The sequence below is a fragment of the Aphis gossypii genome, chromosome X (assembly GCF_020184175.1).
Source record: "Aphis gossypii isolate Hap1 chromosome X, ASM2018417v2, whole genome shotgun sequence".
NCBI lineage: Eukaryota > Metazoa > Arthropoda > Insecta > Hemiptera > Aphididae > Aphis > Aphis gossypii.
Window position 1 is genome coordinate 43,334,622 of NC_065533.1, and position 17,787 is coordinate 43,352,408.

General features: G+C 26.6%; 1 protein-coding gene and 1 long non-coding RNA gene across 2 annotated transcripts in view; one reads left to right on the plus strand and one right to left on the minus strand.

Annotated features, from left to right (window-relative positions):
- Positions 1-17,787, plus strand: part of LOC114122546 (uncharacterized) — a 332,686-nt gene that overhangs the window by 126,512 nt on the left and 188,387 nt on the right. The window contains exons 3-4 of the mRNA XM_050206568.1: positions 13,981-14,230; positions 15,608-15,714. Coding sequence (XP_050062525.1) covers positions 13,981-14,230; positions 15,608-15,714 — 357 coding nt within the window. The remainder of the gene's footprint in view (positions 1-13,980; positions 14,231-15,607; positions 15,715-17,787) is intronic.
- LOC126552085 (uncharacterized) lies at positions 7,358-7,716 on the minus strand. Its single transcript, XR_007605939.1, has 2 exons — positions 7,622-7,716; positions 7,358-7,510 (listed from the first exon to the last, which is right to left on the minus strand). It is a non-coding gene; the product is annotated as an uncharacterized LOC126552085 (long non-coding RNA).

Consider the following 17,787-nt stretch of genomic DNA (forward strand, 5'->3'; position numbering starts at 1 on the left):
AATTGTTATACTAAGTAACAAAATTCACAGAAGAAAAACAAAACTTATGAGATCTTATAATACAATTTTACTGTGATATTATAACTAAGATGAAATTACGTAATTTATTTTATACAAAAATAAGTAAACGTTTTAAGTAGTGTATTTATTGTATATAGATGAACACAAGAGTCAAATCGTGTATGTATTATATTATTATTGTATCATCCCAAAACATATATCTTGTTGATGCATATATATTATTATTATTATAAAAAGTATAAACTATTTTTGTATGTTTAAAAAAATATGGTATACAGTACAGTATATTATAGTATTATTTAATGCACATAATTGATTGAAAAATAATATAAATACAAAAATTTAAATTTAAAAATTAATTATTAATTATTAATTTTTAATTATTATTATTATAAAAAGTATAAACTATTTTTGTATGTTTAAAAAAATATGGTATACAGTACAGTATATAGTATTATGTAATACACATAATTGATTGAAAAATAATATAAATACAAAAATTTAAATTTAAAAATGTACAATATGTGTTTTATATAAGATAAGTATAAGCGGTAAAATAATACTTTATGATTTGTATACGCATTCAGTGCCATTAGTCATTGCGGATGAGTTCAGAAAGGACTACTGCTGGGAAAATAAAAAAAATAAAATAAAATGGAAACTCAACAAAAACACAATAATGCCATCGGCGTTGATGTTTTAAAATATTGACGTCTTATTTCTATGAATGGAGATAATAATTATCGAGAGCAATTAATCACATCAAAACTCAGAAAAATAACTGAAATAGTTTGAAAAGTACGAAAACATTAAAATAAACCAACCGATGTCAAATTAGGAACGCTAAGTGACGTTTTATTCTGAAACATTGAATGAATTGACAGTTGAATGGCTACCACCGCTGCCAAGTACTTAGCAATACAACAATAGGAAAATATTATATTATTTTATTCACAGCAAGCACTCGTTAAACAAATCTATATTTCTTGTTTTCCGTTCTGGGTAGTTAAAATAAGGACTCACCATTGTGGTTAAAAATCAACATTTGTTTGTCGCATCCTCCGCATTAGTTATGCACCTATTGATCTTTAACCGTCGTTCGATTTCAATCGATTTCCAAAAATATGACAAAAGGCGTGATATTTCCTTTTTTTGACGTGATAAAACAACGAGTTTCGGCATAGATCGTTTTCGTAGTCCCATAGACAAACTTCACCCTTATAATATAATGTTATATGTTTTATGGATAAAAAAAAAAAGAAAGATAATAATAAAATATAGTTGCGTAGAGCAGACGTTGTATTACACGCTACATATATACAGTAAAAGTCGTTACGGTGTTGTGTGATCGGCGGTGAGTAGCCAAGAAGGGCTTTCGAGCGAGGATTTTGGAGCAGTGGCACTTTAAACTGCGTACCAATTTGTATCCCTTTTTCTCTACTTCTATTAAATTGTGCACCCGCAAGACGGAACACCCGTTATTATGTGCCATTTTATCGACTACATTTTTTCCGGGAAATGACAAAAATGAAAAAAAAGAAAACTGTCAGTGTGTAGAGGTTAATGTGGTCGATCACTGCAAGGACATGGAAACACTGTTTTCTTAATAGTTTGTTAAAAAAAAAAACATGCCGATTTATTTGATTTTTCAAACGTAAAAAACCATAGATCACTAAAAATTAACGTATATAATATATTTATATCAATATAACTAATCTGAAATCGTTAAAAACTTTAAGTGCACTATTATATTATTGAACTTACTAATTCATTAGGTACTATTTACTAGTATGCGCATATGACTTTTTTCCAGTATTATTATGTTATTATATATGGAGGGAGTTAATACGGAAGCAGAGCCGATTAGACCGATATTCGAAATTCCATAAAAGTTCATTTTGAAAAAAGAACGATAAGAATTAAGATAAGTTTTCACAATTCTCTCAATTTTCTAGTCCTGCCAATTTTATTGTGTTGTTTTTGTTAATTAAAAAGTTAAATTTAACTCCAAATTCTTATAATTGAGATTTTCTTTTTAAATACTTCATGTTTTCACCAATGCGTACAATTTTGATAAACCTAACTTATTGAACAGGTCACATGCCATTATGAAAACATATTTTTAATAATTTTAAAATTTTAAACTCATCTTGCCAACTTTTAGTTAAAAACCATTAAAAAAATACGAATGTTTGCAATATATTTTGTTCGATTGACATATTTATATACACACATATATAATTGTATCAAATATATAAACAATATAAGAACAATACAATTTAACAATACGTATGATAATGATATAAATAATAAAGGCTATAAAAAATATAAGTAATAAGAACCTAACAGTGACCGACGAATTTGATTTTTTCGGACTGTATCCGACTCGTCACGTTCGTCAATCGACGACTTACCACGCACAACGCCGTTACCTTTGAGACCAACAATGCGACCGACGCAGCCACCCTGCAACATGCACGTCACTGTCCTTTATGCTAGATCGAAAATTCCATATTTATATGTGTACTTTCGGCACTACTCCCTTCCTCCCCCCCCCCGCAAATCATCAGACCCGTTTTTAAAACGAAAAAGAAAGAAAAAACCCCGACCTCCTTTCCAGTTCACATAAATCTTTATTAGAATTTATTATACTCTTCGCCACCACAGCAGCTGTCCACACGACTCCATTCTCGGTCTGTATACATTTTTTTTCTCTCCCTATACATATTTTCCTTACAGAACCACGCGCGCGAACACCGCAGAGCGCACATTAGACTCGTCTCGGTAGTTTTTAAACGACTATATATGCTCTCTGCCACCGTCTCTGCCGTCGCAGTTTTGTATACAGCATGCTTGGTAATTTTATTTATTCGCGCTCGGCTTTTTATTTCGTATTTTTTCGCCTCTTGTAATTTTTTTTTTTTTTTTTTTTGTCTAACGCCTGCACACCGAAAATAACAACACTGACACGTAAATACAATATATAAGTAATATATTTTGAGTGTTTGCGTGTGTGCGAGTGCACTTGCAGGTTTATTAAATTTGTACACGTAAACGCGTTTAAATACGATTCACTTACGAGTTACAGTTTATTTTTGTATTATTATTATTATTATTATTATTCGCTTTTTTTTATCATACAGACGACTGACGCGTTATGTTTTACGATGTTTTTTATTTTACATTTTTTGTATTAAGCGAAACGCTAATTGCTCGTCAAAAAACGTTCCGGTAGCCTGCAGATAATAATAATATGCTGCGTGTGCCAAACGAGTCCGAAAATTAAAATGCGGATGCTGCTACTTGCAAAAATTAAAAAAAAAAAATACAAATTACTACTAGCCGCGAACGGATTTTCAAACAACCGGAAATCTCGTACTTCCTGAGATCAGACATGATACGCAGTTTAATCATATAGTCATATTCTAATTATACGATTATAAAGTTATCACGATTATTACGCGTAAGAGATTCGTTTTTGATAATTATTTATAGCAACAGTTGAAGTCTCATGTCACGACCAAGCATTTATGCGACTATTGCAACTACTAGGTATTTCTTCTTATTATTTTCAATGCTTTCAGTGGAAAGTATATACAACTCTTTCTAATGCACTTGTACCGAAAATTATAATGTTCTAAATAATCTGTACTCTCTTATAAAATGTACATAAAGTTGCTGATGTATAATATGATGTATTGATATCATTGTATTATTTTTAAGTATATATTTAATTAAAGATATCTCTATTTTTTAAGATTTGAGATCCCATTACAATTCGCAATATATTGAGATTTTTTATCAAAGATATTATGTAATTTTTTTTTTTGATTTTATGAATGTTCACAAACGTTCAGAGTATTCAAAAAATTTAAGTATAATTTTCGAATTAAATTATATATATATTTTTTTTTTTTAAGATTTGAACAATAATATTGTTTAATTGTATATTATTATATTAGAAATATTTAATTCATAGTTAAGGTTTTGTCAATTTTTTATAGAATCCACCAAATATACCAGTGCACCTGTATTTAAACCACACAGTTATAATCAGTCTATTAAATATAGAAACTTATCAAATTTACATTTTTAACTCATTAGTATAAAATGTACGTAAAAAATGTTTAAATGCACTTTTTTTTTAAATTATAAAAATAAAAATATTTTAGGAAATTTTACGTTTGGGTATAATACAGTTATTTTTTAGTAGATTGACTTTAACTTTTTTTCATAACACCCGTGTTTTACTAATTACTTGATTTGTATTAATTAACTATAATATTAGGTCTTAGAGTACATTTCAAATTGTTCCTTTGTTAATTAAATACCATTATTTCTGAAGTACACACTAGTATTATAAGGTCTAACCAGACGTTCAGCTTTATCCATGAGCTTTCGAAAATATTCATTACCTACCGACTTAAAAACCGAACATTAAATTATGCGATTTGGAGATAGACTGCTTAATTAATCGGCCAAGAACTTTTAACAAGTTGTTGTTCTTAGTTAATTGAATTTATGTAATCAAAGTGAAAATTTTACTTTAGGAAATATTAAAATCTCGATATGGGTATTTTTTGTTATTTTTATGATCAATATATATTTTAAAAGCAAAATTTTTTTAATTATTCAGTATTTATTCAAGTTCTATGGCTTGAATATGACATAATTTTGTTACTATTTGTATGTGAATAATACAACTAAAATTTACTTTTTATTATTCATTGTTAATTTTTATTCATATAAATTTATTAGACGAGTTAAATTTTAATTTAAATACTTGTCTATTTAGAAGGTATGGCAATTTATTAATCTAATGAATTGTTAGAAATTTATTCAACAATATTATGGAGTATAGTCGTTTGAAATTACAGTTGGTAGCAATAAATATTTAGAAGTTGTAAATATGTACTTATTATATTTTAGTGGTCAGAAATTTTTATATTAGACACCTACTCCAAATAATGACATTTATTAATATTAAAAATATTTATACTGCTACCATACGTTTTTAATTGTTTTAAATAACTCTACTAAACTAATAACCTTTAAATATTGTAAACCTCATACCTATACGACTTTGATAAAAATGAGTTTTCTCATGAATTTTAAATATGCATAGTATATTCTGAAGAAAAAAAATAAATATTATTTTAAATATTTAAAATATAATAATGTTGGATTTTAAAATAATAAATTATTTAATGGTTGGTATTCACAGAATCGTATATTATATTGTACATTAATCGAAGTAACATGGTTTAAGTGCTCCGTATAGGTAATGAAATAGTATACCTATTTATTATCCTTTATAATTATAATTATACGGAAACACGTCATTAAATTGTGCATGGTTAAAACATATTTTTAATTTTTACGATTCATAAATAAATTACTAATGTATTGCTTCAGATTTCCGAATAGTCTAACGAGAAAATTGATATTGTGAATGTTAACTGTATATGGGACGATAAAGTGAATAATTTAAACTACTTTAGTAATAATAATAATAATAATAATAATAATAATAATAACAATAATAATAATGATAATATAACCAGTAGGGAGAATTTTTTATACAATTTACTCCTCATTTTCCCGAATATCATCTTACGTTCTCCTCTCGCATCACCATCGATCGATTTGATTATTACTTTTATATCTCACAGGGTGTTTCTACTATATCAAACATTTTAATTTTAAAATAAATAAAAAATATAACATATTATCACTCATAAATTGGCTTTAAGTAACAAAAACTCTGTGGAATTTTTAAATATTGACTACATTTAAACATAGATGCATTGTAAAATACCATCGAAGCATTAATACTACTGGGTGAAGAGGTTTGTTCGGGATGAAGAGTAAGTCCTTTAAGATAACTTAAAACACCCTGTATATACATCGCTGCATAATAACGTAACTGGAATAATTTTCACGTCAAGAAGACTTAACTACAAAGAAGTTTTGTTAGATTTAATTTTGTTTTTAAACTATTCGAAAACCTTTGACGACATTCTACGCCTTTACATTGTTCCGTTATTACTATTATTATTATTGTTGTCGCTATTATTATTACTATTTTATTTTATTTATTCGTTTATCATTTTACTTTTAATACTCTGTTGAGTAAAACAAAAAATCTGGTAAAATTTTATTGTATTCACTACACGTATTCAGTATTTACATGTCTTTAAATTAATTAATTTTTTTTTTAATATTTTGGAAATACAGTTTTACTTAAAATAAAAGTATTAATTAATAATATATTTTTAAAATATCTTTTTTTTGTACCTATTATTGTTTGATGTATACACATTTAAACAATCACTTTAAGTAATTTTATTTGGTCGAAAAAAATCTAAACATGTTGCTCTTTAAGAATATAAACGAAAAATCACACTTCATTAAATGTAGCATGATCATAATAATATATTATTGTGGATACAATTAATAACTAAATTGTATCACTTTTACTTATAGTTTATAATAATAACTATTTTTTTCCTAGTTAAAAGTCTTCATAAAAATAATTGTTACGTTTATATTAAATAATTTAAGGTATTCATAATATTTTTTAACTTGAATACATTTGGATGCATCCACCACCCACCCCTGATAAAATGTCTATGTACCCACTACCTACATATACAAAAAACAATAAATATCGTTGATTCTATTGAAAAAATCAAATATTAATGAACAATGTTAAAATATTTTAATTATAATAATTATAAAACAAACATAATGACATGTTACACATCATTATATATTTATTGCGTTTATAAAATGCTGGCTACCTATATATTGGAAATAAGGTCGTTGATAGACACGCAAACTTTGACAGAGTGTAATATTCACTAGAACTACGGAAGTTACACTAAGAAAATAGTTTTTAAGCTCGACCACTTCCTTCTTAACTGATTGACAGGATACAAAAATAAAAATAATATTTCAACAAGGTTGTTGGTTGTTGGTTGAGCTAGGTTAAGCTTGTAGAGCATATCACGATGAACATTTTAGGACATAGCGTTTTGATATTTAATGCATTTAAATTAGGTTCACTTTGATCATACTATGAACAATTTGTAATAAATCGGAAGTTAAAAACCCCCGTAAATGAATCTTTCGAAAATGATTTACTATAGAGGTAGTTTCACATCTTTGAAGTCGTTGGTACAAAATACATCGTAAATATGAAATAATATATTATTTTATAATACAAATCAACGGTATATATTCTAAATAATAATAGGTGCCGAAAACAACGATCCAGTTCTCTTTGAATCTCAACTCAAACGTATAGAATATAGTAAAATACAAATGCAATATAATTACAATACAGTAATACACTTACTTTCAATAATTAATTAATATCTTACGAAATATGACACATTTTCACCTACTCGTATGACGCATAAAAGGGTTATTAAGCAATGAATGGAATAAATTCAGTACCCAAACATCACATTGCACATGCATAACTCTGAAAAAAAAATGTTCTAATCGATTGTAATCCAACTTAGCAGCAATACTTCTATTAAATATGTCCAGGATATAGGAACCTTAATTCACTATTAAAGGTAAAACTTAATACCGAGTCTTATTTTTGACGAAAAACACGAAATCCATAGATATTCGACGTAGATATCCTGTGGTAAACTTAAAGACATGCCAAATTATTTTCAAAACTATCAATGAGTAAATAATAAATTTCTACTACAAATTAAAGCCAGATACCAATGGAAATTTATTTATCACAATTGTTTTTATTATCTTATTTTTCTTATCGGTCAATTTGGTGAAAATCTAATTAATCTTAGTAGGTACCTCATATTCTTGTTTTATCGTTTTACTGACACTGACATATAAGGATAAATAAATAAGTAATTATTGATACCTAATAGAATTCATCGGAAAATATACTCATCTATAAATAACAAATAAAATAATGTGATAATTAATAAAATGGCATACGGTAAAATACAATCGAGTATTAGTATGCGTACTAATGTAAATATTATACCTAAGTATAATCGTCGCATATACACACACCGGTCGACGACATGGCATGCAGCTAACACGTAATGCTTTTGATCCCGGAATGCCTTTTAGAACGTTAAAATATTTAATTTTGCGACGTTCTGAGGACCGAAAAATGGCGGCGAATCGTAAAGGAAAACGTCGTCGGTCGTCGTCGCGAAACGCATTAAACGAACATTTATCGTCGCGCGCGCGCGAGTTCTGTAATTAAGTGCCGAGATCACGGTTTTAAACCCTTTGCCAGGGGTCTTCAATTAAAACAAGGTAGATACGGTGTCTCTGCAGCCCCGTCCCTCACCTCAGCAACTAACTCCGTCCCAGACGACCTCTTCGCAGTCGTTAAACGGTCTGTGGGTTTAGACCTATGACCTATAGATTGTGGTGCCATGTCCGGGTTTCGGCTCAAAAGTCACCGAGTTTTAGAGTGTTCGAGTGTGTGTGTGTGTGTGTAGGGGGGAGTCTGTTTTCGTATTGCGTACACTCGTGAGACCCTAACGTTATTTCGGCTGTTTATCCCTGGCGAAGAAAAACGTACAAATAGCGCACATGTCTCTGGTCCGTAAACGAAACTTTCTTTCTCGAGTACGCACACAATTGACGCAGTCGGTGCTAACGGGTTTTTATTGTTATAATTAAGTGCGATCGAGTTTTTATTTTATGTATACATTGCGGTGCTTACAGTTGCACGGTGTTATTGATGTTTTATACTGCCGTTTTGTTATTTTATTATTATTACTATTATTTCTATATCGGTTCCGATGTCGGATTTTCCTTGCGACAGAGCGAACTTTGTTTGTGTCGAGTAGGTCGACGCCGTTCATATATTATTATTTTCACCGATCACAGTTTTATTCGATTTCGGAGCATTTGCGCAAACCCGCATCGCATAACATATAGGTACCTATGCGGTGCCAAAGTGTTTTATAGACATATAAAATAATACGTACATATATATGTGTGCACGGGTGTGCGTGTATGGATATAATATGTAATACCGATAATACTATACGCACACCGACTGAACTATATATGCATTTATCGACTGACGGGGATGATATTGTTTTACGAACGAACACAGTGAATATTTAATATTATAATACGACGTAATAATATAGTGTGTCCCTCTCGAGTTTATTTTAATTCTCCTGTACAATTATCAATTCGAATTTTATGAAATCATCGTGATAATAATATACGTATGTATATATATACTGTAATCTCTTAATTCAACTCAAACTCAATTATTATGTATCTCGATTAAAACATAAAATCATATGATTCTTTTGTATGTGTATTCTATGGTTGTTCATTGCAGTAGTCGTACTGTTATAATAACACTGTATATAATTGAGTAGACGATTAAAAACATTAAAACATTGAAGAAATAGGTGTTTTTTTTTTTCGTTAAATTTTTAAATCATAATATGGTATATTATACAGGCTGATTCTCCTGATGTTGTCTCTAACATATATTTTCCTCGAAATCTGATTTTAGGAGTTTTCAAGTTTAATCGAACATCATATTATTATATTTTATATTTATATATTTTTAGTATACAATTTAAGAATTGTCTATCCGTGTATCTCTGGTAATACTATACAAGTATAAGCTAATACTCATATATTTTATAAAAAATCTGTAAATTATTCAATTTTTTTTTCAAACTATAATCATGATATTAGTATATTATCAGTGCATATTTTCTATTTTGTATCAATAAATTACATCAAAAATTGAATTATTTGAAGAAGTGGTATTTTTAAAAAAAAATAATAATAATAAAAAAATATCAGAATTTGGATACCTTCATTATTAAGGAAAATAGGGATAAACATGCTTAGTGAATCACTTTTTATAAGTATATATTTTTATTGAAAGTCATCATCGACAGCAGTATTCGTTGAGAGTGATTTACAGATATGTATTTACATAATACAATGTTGACAAATACATAAAAAAATAAATAATAATAAACAGTTAAGAGATATTAAAGTATATAAAGTGTGTTGTGAAAATTGTTATTATACCACAATCTAGTTATTAATAATTATTTACATAGTTTAAAACTAATGTAAAGTGCAGGGAGTTCAATGAGTGTAAGTTAAAGTATATTGAATTATTGTAGAACTAAATTGTACTAGTTTATTATATATTACTAGAAGGCATCATATTTTTTCAAGTTAAAATACATATATAAAGTAATTAATTCAATAGTATAATTTTTACATATTCAGCATTATTATCTTTTTATGCTTGTGTAAGAAAATACCCAATTATTTTAATAGAGATACAACTAACTATTATGTCTTAAATAAATGAGAAATTCTTAAAAAAAATTTTATCTTTGATATGGTATTTTTAATCATATTTTATTAAATGTAGAGAAATTTACATTGTATCAAATTATAAACTATCCACGAGTTAAAATTATATTATAACTTATTTTGAGTACATATTAATATTGAAATAATAGTAGAAAAAAAAATTGAAATACTGAAATTTTTATCTATTTTTACATGTTGTTTTTTTGTGATTTTTGGTCATTATATTCATATAATTTGTATTAAATATATTTTTTGAATTTTAAAATAGTTTTTTATTATTATTCTCAATAAATATATAAATATCTTTCCAAAATGTTTCTATTAGAAATTAATGTTGATTAATCAATAAACAAATTGGTTATTGTGAAAAAATATATTTAATGGATATAAAGACGAGTTAAATACTTTTCTATTTAATTGTTTGATATGTTTAAGTATCAGGATGCTACAGACAGTTTATTTAATTTAACAAAATTAAATAAAAACCGTTAAAAACCGGGCGAATAAAATTCGTGGTATACGGTATACGTGCAATTTGCTATGTTCAATTGCCCACGTTTTGAAACAAGAATCTCAATTTGATAAATGTTTACTGCTTAGATACCTGCAAGTGCACTGCACGGTCTCTCATTATAGATTAAACATTTAAATGGCAAACAAAACGAGCGTACGCGTTGGTATACACACACACACACACAAAAGATTATTCGAATACTATTTTACTTTTACTTTAAATTGGAATCCCGGATACGAATGCACATTCAAGTTGACGATAGAAAATTACTGTTTACTGAAAAAAATTTAAAAATCTCACGAAAGTAAACACTCGGAAATCGTTTTTAATGGAATTGGATTTCATTTGTAGATCGTTCATACTTGTCCGTGATATAATTTAAATAATATTATGCTATCTGCATTTGAAAACATAAATCGTGAGCTCGTTTTCGTGAAATGTATTTTGAGATTGCTTGCACAGACATGAGCGGTTTTGTTAAATATAATAATATTATTATTCGTCGTTTGGCATAATAATAAATAATAATAACGCCCTTAACCATCTCAAAGAGTAGGCTCGTTTAGTTTCACTCGAACATTAATGTAACAAAATATTATATTTTATAAACGAATGTGAAGTTGAATGAATAAGATTCAGTTATCGAGTATGTCTGCTTAATATGTGCATTTTATGTATATAATTTTAAGCGTAATAATATGTGAATGCGATGCTCTTAGAATAGCTGTGAACTGTGAATATTTTATTGTTCTAAAAAAAAATATATATATTAATGTTATTTACCTTCTAATTAAAGCTTCGTGTCGCATATTATACAATTAAAATATGCCACTCGAGATGAACCTAATAAGTGGTTTAATTATAATAATTTTGTGGAAAAAATAGCTTAAACTTGTAAAGAGAGCAAGATGAGAGATAACAAGATTTATTATGATATTATTACAGTAATAAGACAATAATATTATTAACTGTCTACAATACCGTTCAAAGCTTGTATTCGTATAGAATACAATAGCATGTTTGTGTCATAATTGTTAACAAAATCAATTATTTTTCCCTTTGGTCGGTTAATAGTTAAATTTCAAAAGGTATTTTCGTTTACTGATTACATAAATATATTATATGTGTTATTTTATATAATACAATATATGTTTATCATATTATACAACTATACAAGGTTGCTCGCAAAATTAATATTCAATTTGTCGTACCATCTAGATCTGGCCAAGTACTAGATTAATATTATATTTCATAATACGGGACAGACGTTAAACATAATACGATAATTTATTCAATAGCATAGAAACTACTACTTAATGTCATATTTTTTTTTATTTTACTTACAACGTTATCTATTACAAGTATTCAATAATATTGCATAATATTGAATACAAATTTTAAATATGAGTTAACACATAGGTCTTATTAAATTATCTTTATCTAAATTAAAATGAAATTATAAAATATATATTAATACAAATATTTTTTTTTTCCCAATACAGATACTAAAAAAATAAAAATTACTATAAAAGTCTTCACAATAAAGTTATATTTTCACTAATTATCAAGTCTTCTACATTAATTCAATTTATTTTAAATTCTACGAATATCATGTAAAATCAAATTTGTGGTATTGTATAGTAGTTTTCAAGTGTACCACGTGTCCACGTACTTATTATTTTTCATTGAGCAGTTCATTATAATGTACCGATGTGTTTTATTTTTACTTAATAATACAATATGGTTGCTTACATATAACGTAATGATAAGCCGTGAGTAAGACGTCAAGCTCTATTTCTAAGTATATTTTTTAATTTCAACATAACATTTGAAATCCTTTTTTCGTGTAAATATCCGATTTAAAGTTCAAAATAGTAACTTAAAATATCTATAAATATATATTTGATATTTTTTTAATTTCTGTGTAGGGCCACTTATTAGGAACGTCGTATTAAATTGTATGATACATAAATCACTCTCATGTAACTACCAACCCAGTAATTATGTCTAGCTGCAACTGATATACGAGTAATCGACGTCATCTTAAAAGGACGTATATAGTATGATAGTACTTGGTATATATAAATAATAGTAAGATGGCTAAAAAAAAAAACACAATAATTAGTTGTAATCAATGATTTTGTGCAGAGAAAAATGCATCAGCTGATAAAAGTTTTGATAAATTGCGTCATGTAAATGTAGAAAACTTGGTATGTCGCCAAATTTGGACGGTACTCTTTCAGAGTAATTTAGTTGTTCTAACATTAATATTCATTATTTTTTTTTTATTAATATTACATTTTGATCAACATTGCCATGATGGTTTTGTACTATTGCAATAAATACACGACATTTAGACGCAACTTACGTTTATAATATACATTTTAAAACGCCACGTGTATGTCTTACGTATTCGTTTTATTCTTTATATTTTTTGTTTATAAAACCTTTATTTGAACATGATCATCCATGTTGTGAAATGTGGCCATGTCAACAGAAAACTTTGTGCACTATATTCCAAGCACGTCCATCTCTGGTAGAATGGTGATGTAATTTTATTCACAGATAGTTTTCTGTCCAGCACACATGTGGTGTTACAATAAGTTTATTTAAAGAAACGATATCATCAGTGCGCGCCGAAGAAATCAGTACTAAAAGTGACATATGCATTTTTAAAAAAAAAAATTATCATCGTGTATTCATAAATCTGAAGCGAATACCTATCTTAAGATGTTAAAATGTATTCATAGTTTTGTATGATCTGACGGTGATCGTAGAAATCGCTTTCCGATCAGTTTTGAATGTATTCACCGCAAGAGCCAATCTAGTTTTATCGACTAAAAAGACTATAGTTATGGTCCGCGTTTTGTTTATTCATAAAAAAAAAATATATTTTTAACCTAGAAATACTTTGTTACTGGCATTGATATTATAAACCAGAATTTTTTTTTTTAATTCATATTTAAAAAAAAAAATCAGCTTTTATCGTGTTATGGTCTCTTCTTCCATACTACCATTAATTTCTTTACATGAACTTTTTTTGACGTCGTATTCGATGCTGTTGTATGTTGCAGGCGGTGTAACACTCACTGAGCTTCGAGTGCCAACTTCCGTGATGGCCAGCGTAAAAAATGGCGTAGTGCTTGATTGCTTGTACACACTACGTCCGAATTCTATCGGTCTAGTGGTAGCTTGGTATTTTAACAACAGCGCCAGACCAGTTTATCAGTGGATTCCCGGACAAAAACCTTTGAGCATCGGCGTATTCCGTCACCGAGCCAATCTTGACTACAAAGTGTCTGACGACAACGAAACCATGCACAGGTAAAATAAAATAAGAGATTCTAGCAATTATTGTTCTTAACGGCGTATTAATAATTAATATATCCAATCACAATTTGTTAATATAAACACTTAATCTACATCAGAGGGTCCCTTAAAATACTATACTAATAAGTAATAACTATACATTTTATTTTTCATTTTTCTTAGTCTCACCCATACAATGTGTGTATATGTATGTTGAAATGAGCTACAAAAAGTTTCAAGTCAATATGTTAAGGTGAATCTGTGCGGAATTGAATTTGAAATTAGAGTATATTAATTCATTTGTAATTCAATGATATATTTTACATTTTTTTATACATCTCATTCACAATGAAGATTCTACATCCTATCAATCTTATTTTATGTTAAACAATAACAGTTTAAAAATAATTTATATATATAAAATAAATAAATAAATAACATGTTTAAATAATTTGAAGTATAATTGATGAACTTTAGAATGAGCTGTTAAATTTTAAATTATTATAAATTTATAATCATTTAATTATTAAATTTATTTCATAATTCCAATGATTTGATTACATCACTCAGGATACTATATTTTACTGAAGTTGAAATGAATCATTACGAATAATGCATAAAAAAAATATACAAAAAAATAAAACAAGTTGTATGCAATAACATATTGAACCAATTAGTTTTAAAAATGGACGAGAAAAATAACTGTTTAATATTAGCAAGTATTGACAGCGTCGATCATTGTTTCGAAAGCAGATAAAAATATGTATGGTATAATATAGTCATGCACTTAATCCCACACAGCCATCGGGCAGTCATTATTAATAATCCTTTTAATAGATATTATACATTTGAAATTATTTAATTTATTTGATATTATAAAATGATGATAGACATATTTTCTCTTTTGATGTTATAATGAAATAAAATTATAATGTTTAATAATGTTCCGTTATTAATTTTAAATTTCAAATAAATTAAATTAAAAAAATAAATAAAGCATACATTTCACGATTTTTCAAGCATCGGTGCACAGTTTTGAATTACTCAGATAATGCAAAAAAATATAACCAAATATTGTTATATTTCGTGGTATGTGATATACCCTACTCGGGCCACTTGTGTAAAGTCAATCTTACCTGAATAATTTTGAATTAATCTGCAAATCGGGGATTACTCATAGGATAATAATATATTATATTAATTTAATGATATAAATAATACTGACCTGCATAATCTGGCAGTTCCCCTGCATTAACCAAAACAAAAAAAAAAATTGTCAGTAAAAATATGTGACTCTTAAATTAGCATGTTTTGCGGACTGAAATAGTATAGTAAATGTACATTAACTTAACTATAACAATAATATTTATATATAATATATATTATACACAGGGCCTTGCACATCATCAATCCAACCATCGAGTTGTCCGGCGACTACAGATGCGTCGTGTCCACTTACCACGACGAAGATTTCATGATCAAAAGGATGATCGTATACTGTAAGTACAAACAGAAGTATATATCAATACAATACTAATTATTGCCTTATTTTGTTTAGTTTTATACATGTGATTATTTTTATGTGACTGTTTGCATTATTTATAATGTATTGAAATAAAACTATTGATATGTTTGAAAGGGTTTTAAAATATGAAAATAAAATAGTTTTATAAAATATTTAAAGAAATAAATCGTAAACAATAATTTATTTAACTGAGGGTACAAAAAATAAAAGTGGTAACATTAAATTTATTTCAATGTTACATTATAAATACGTAGTATTATAAACTATAATACACCTGCTCAACACGCAATAAAATGTTTCATTCTTTAATACCATAATTTTATATTTTCAAACAACATAATACTAAATTAATTGTATAGAGAAAGAAAAAAGTTAGTTCATATTGGAATATTACATGTTATGAGGTACCAAAATATGCTTGCGATTAGCAATCTTAAATTTTAATATTATGAATAAAGTAGAACAATTGGTTTATATTATATTTCTCGGAAAAAATTTAAGATACAATTTTAAATAATAGACGACCGTAATATATTATCATGGATTGACTGAATATAACATTATAGTTACAATATCAATAAAAAAATGTCCATAACGAAACATAAAATGTACTGTTAATTTCACATAATTCTATATACTATATACATGTATATTTATAAATGTTAAATTTATATAGTGTAACTCAAATTTTAAACAAAAGAAAAAATTTTAACAACGTTTATTAAAAAAAAAAATATATAAGTAATGGACAATTAAATATTTAAAAATAGCTTGAAAATGTAGAGAATAGTAACTATGTTTAGGAAATTCCAAGATACAAATTTAGTGGCAATTTAAAGTAATTAGTAATTACCTTTTGAGTAATAACAAATACATATAATTGATTTTATTTATTTAATTTGTTAGAAAATTCTTGCTGTTTTTGTTTATTTTAAAAAATACTGGGCTTTTTAGTCTCGTAGAAGCTATAAATAATTTTCGACAAAAAATAAACATCAAAGTATAATGCTGAATCATTTTTAATTTACTCAACATACTAGAAAAACACAGATCATTGTACAATTAATACGTCCATCACACAACTCAATATTTAAAACAGTACCATAATTCACTAAAAAATAATTTAAATAATATTTGTAAAAGCTGTTTTCATTTTAATTTATTCATTTAATAGAATATTTATTTATGGTTATGATTGCAATTTAAAATTAATATTTTTCAAAGAAAAGTGTTATTAATAAATTTAAATACTTTATACAAAACATAAAATGTAAAAATAATATTATACTAAAAGTTTTTTTTTAGTTTATTTTAAGTACCATATGTTATTAGTTCATTATTGTTAAATAAACATGTGTATAATACACAATCAGTATAAATTATAAAAAATTATAAAACATAATATATACGCTTTACTTGATACTTAATAATTTAAATAATCCTATTCACAGTTACTTAACTTCCTAATCAATTTAATATTGTGCTATGATAATTTAAATGAAAATTTAATTAATGTCTAAACACATGTACAATGATGGATTTTTTTATCAATATAATTTAACATTATTTTCATATTATGTAGCTGTAATGATAATTTATTGTAGAAGAAAATTATTAACTTTTATTAAAATCTATTAACTAAATTTGGTTTTTAATAAAAAGAAAAAAGAAAAAAAAAATGTAATATTTTTCACCATAATGAGAATTCGATATTGTCACAATATTTATTATTCTCCGTAAGCATATTTAATACAAAAGCAAATATTTAACCATTATATTTTATAGGTCTTCATAGAATATATAAAATTAATTAAATGTTTTATTCTTTTTTTTTTTGCACATCTTCGATGATTTGTGATGTTATATTTCATCATTAAACGTATAATACTGTAAATTGGTTTTGCAGTGAAAAAAAAAAATACTTCTATTCATTAGTAATATAAAAAGTAGTAATTATATTATGGGTTTACTGTTGGTACGCAATTTGATTTTTATGAAATTTTAATACCCAAATAGACCTGTATAGGATTATCATGAAGTTCAATAG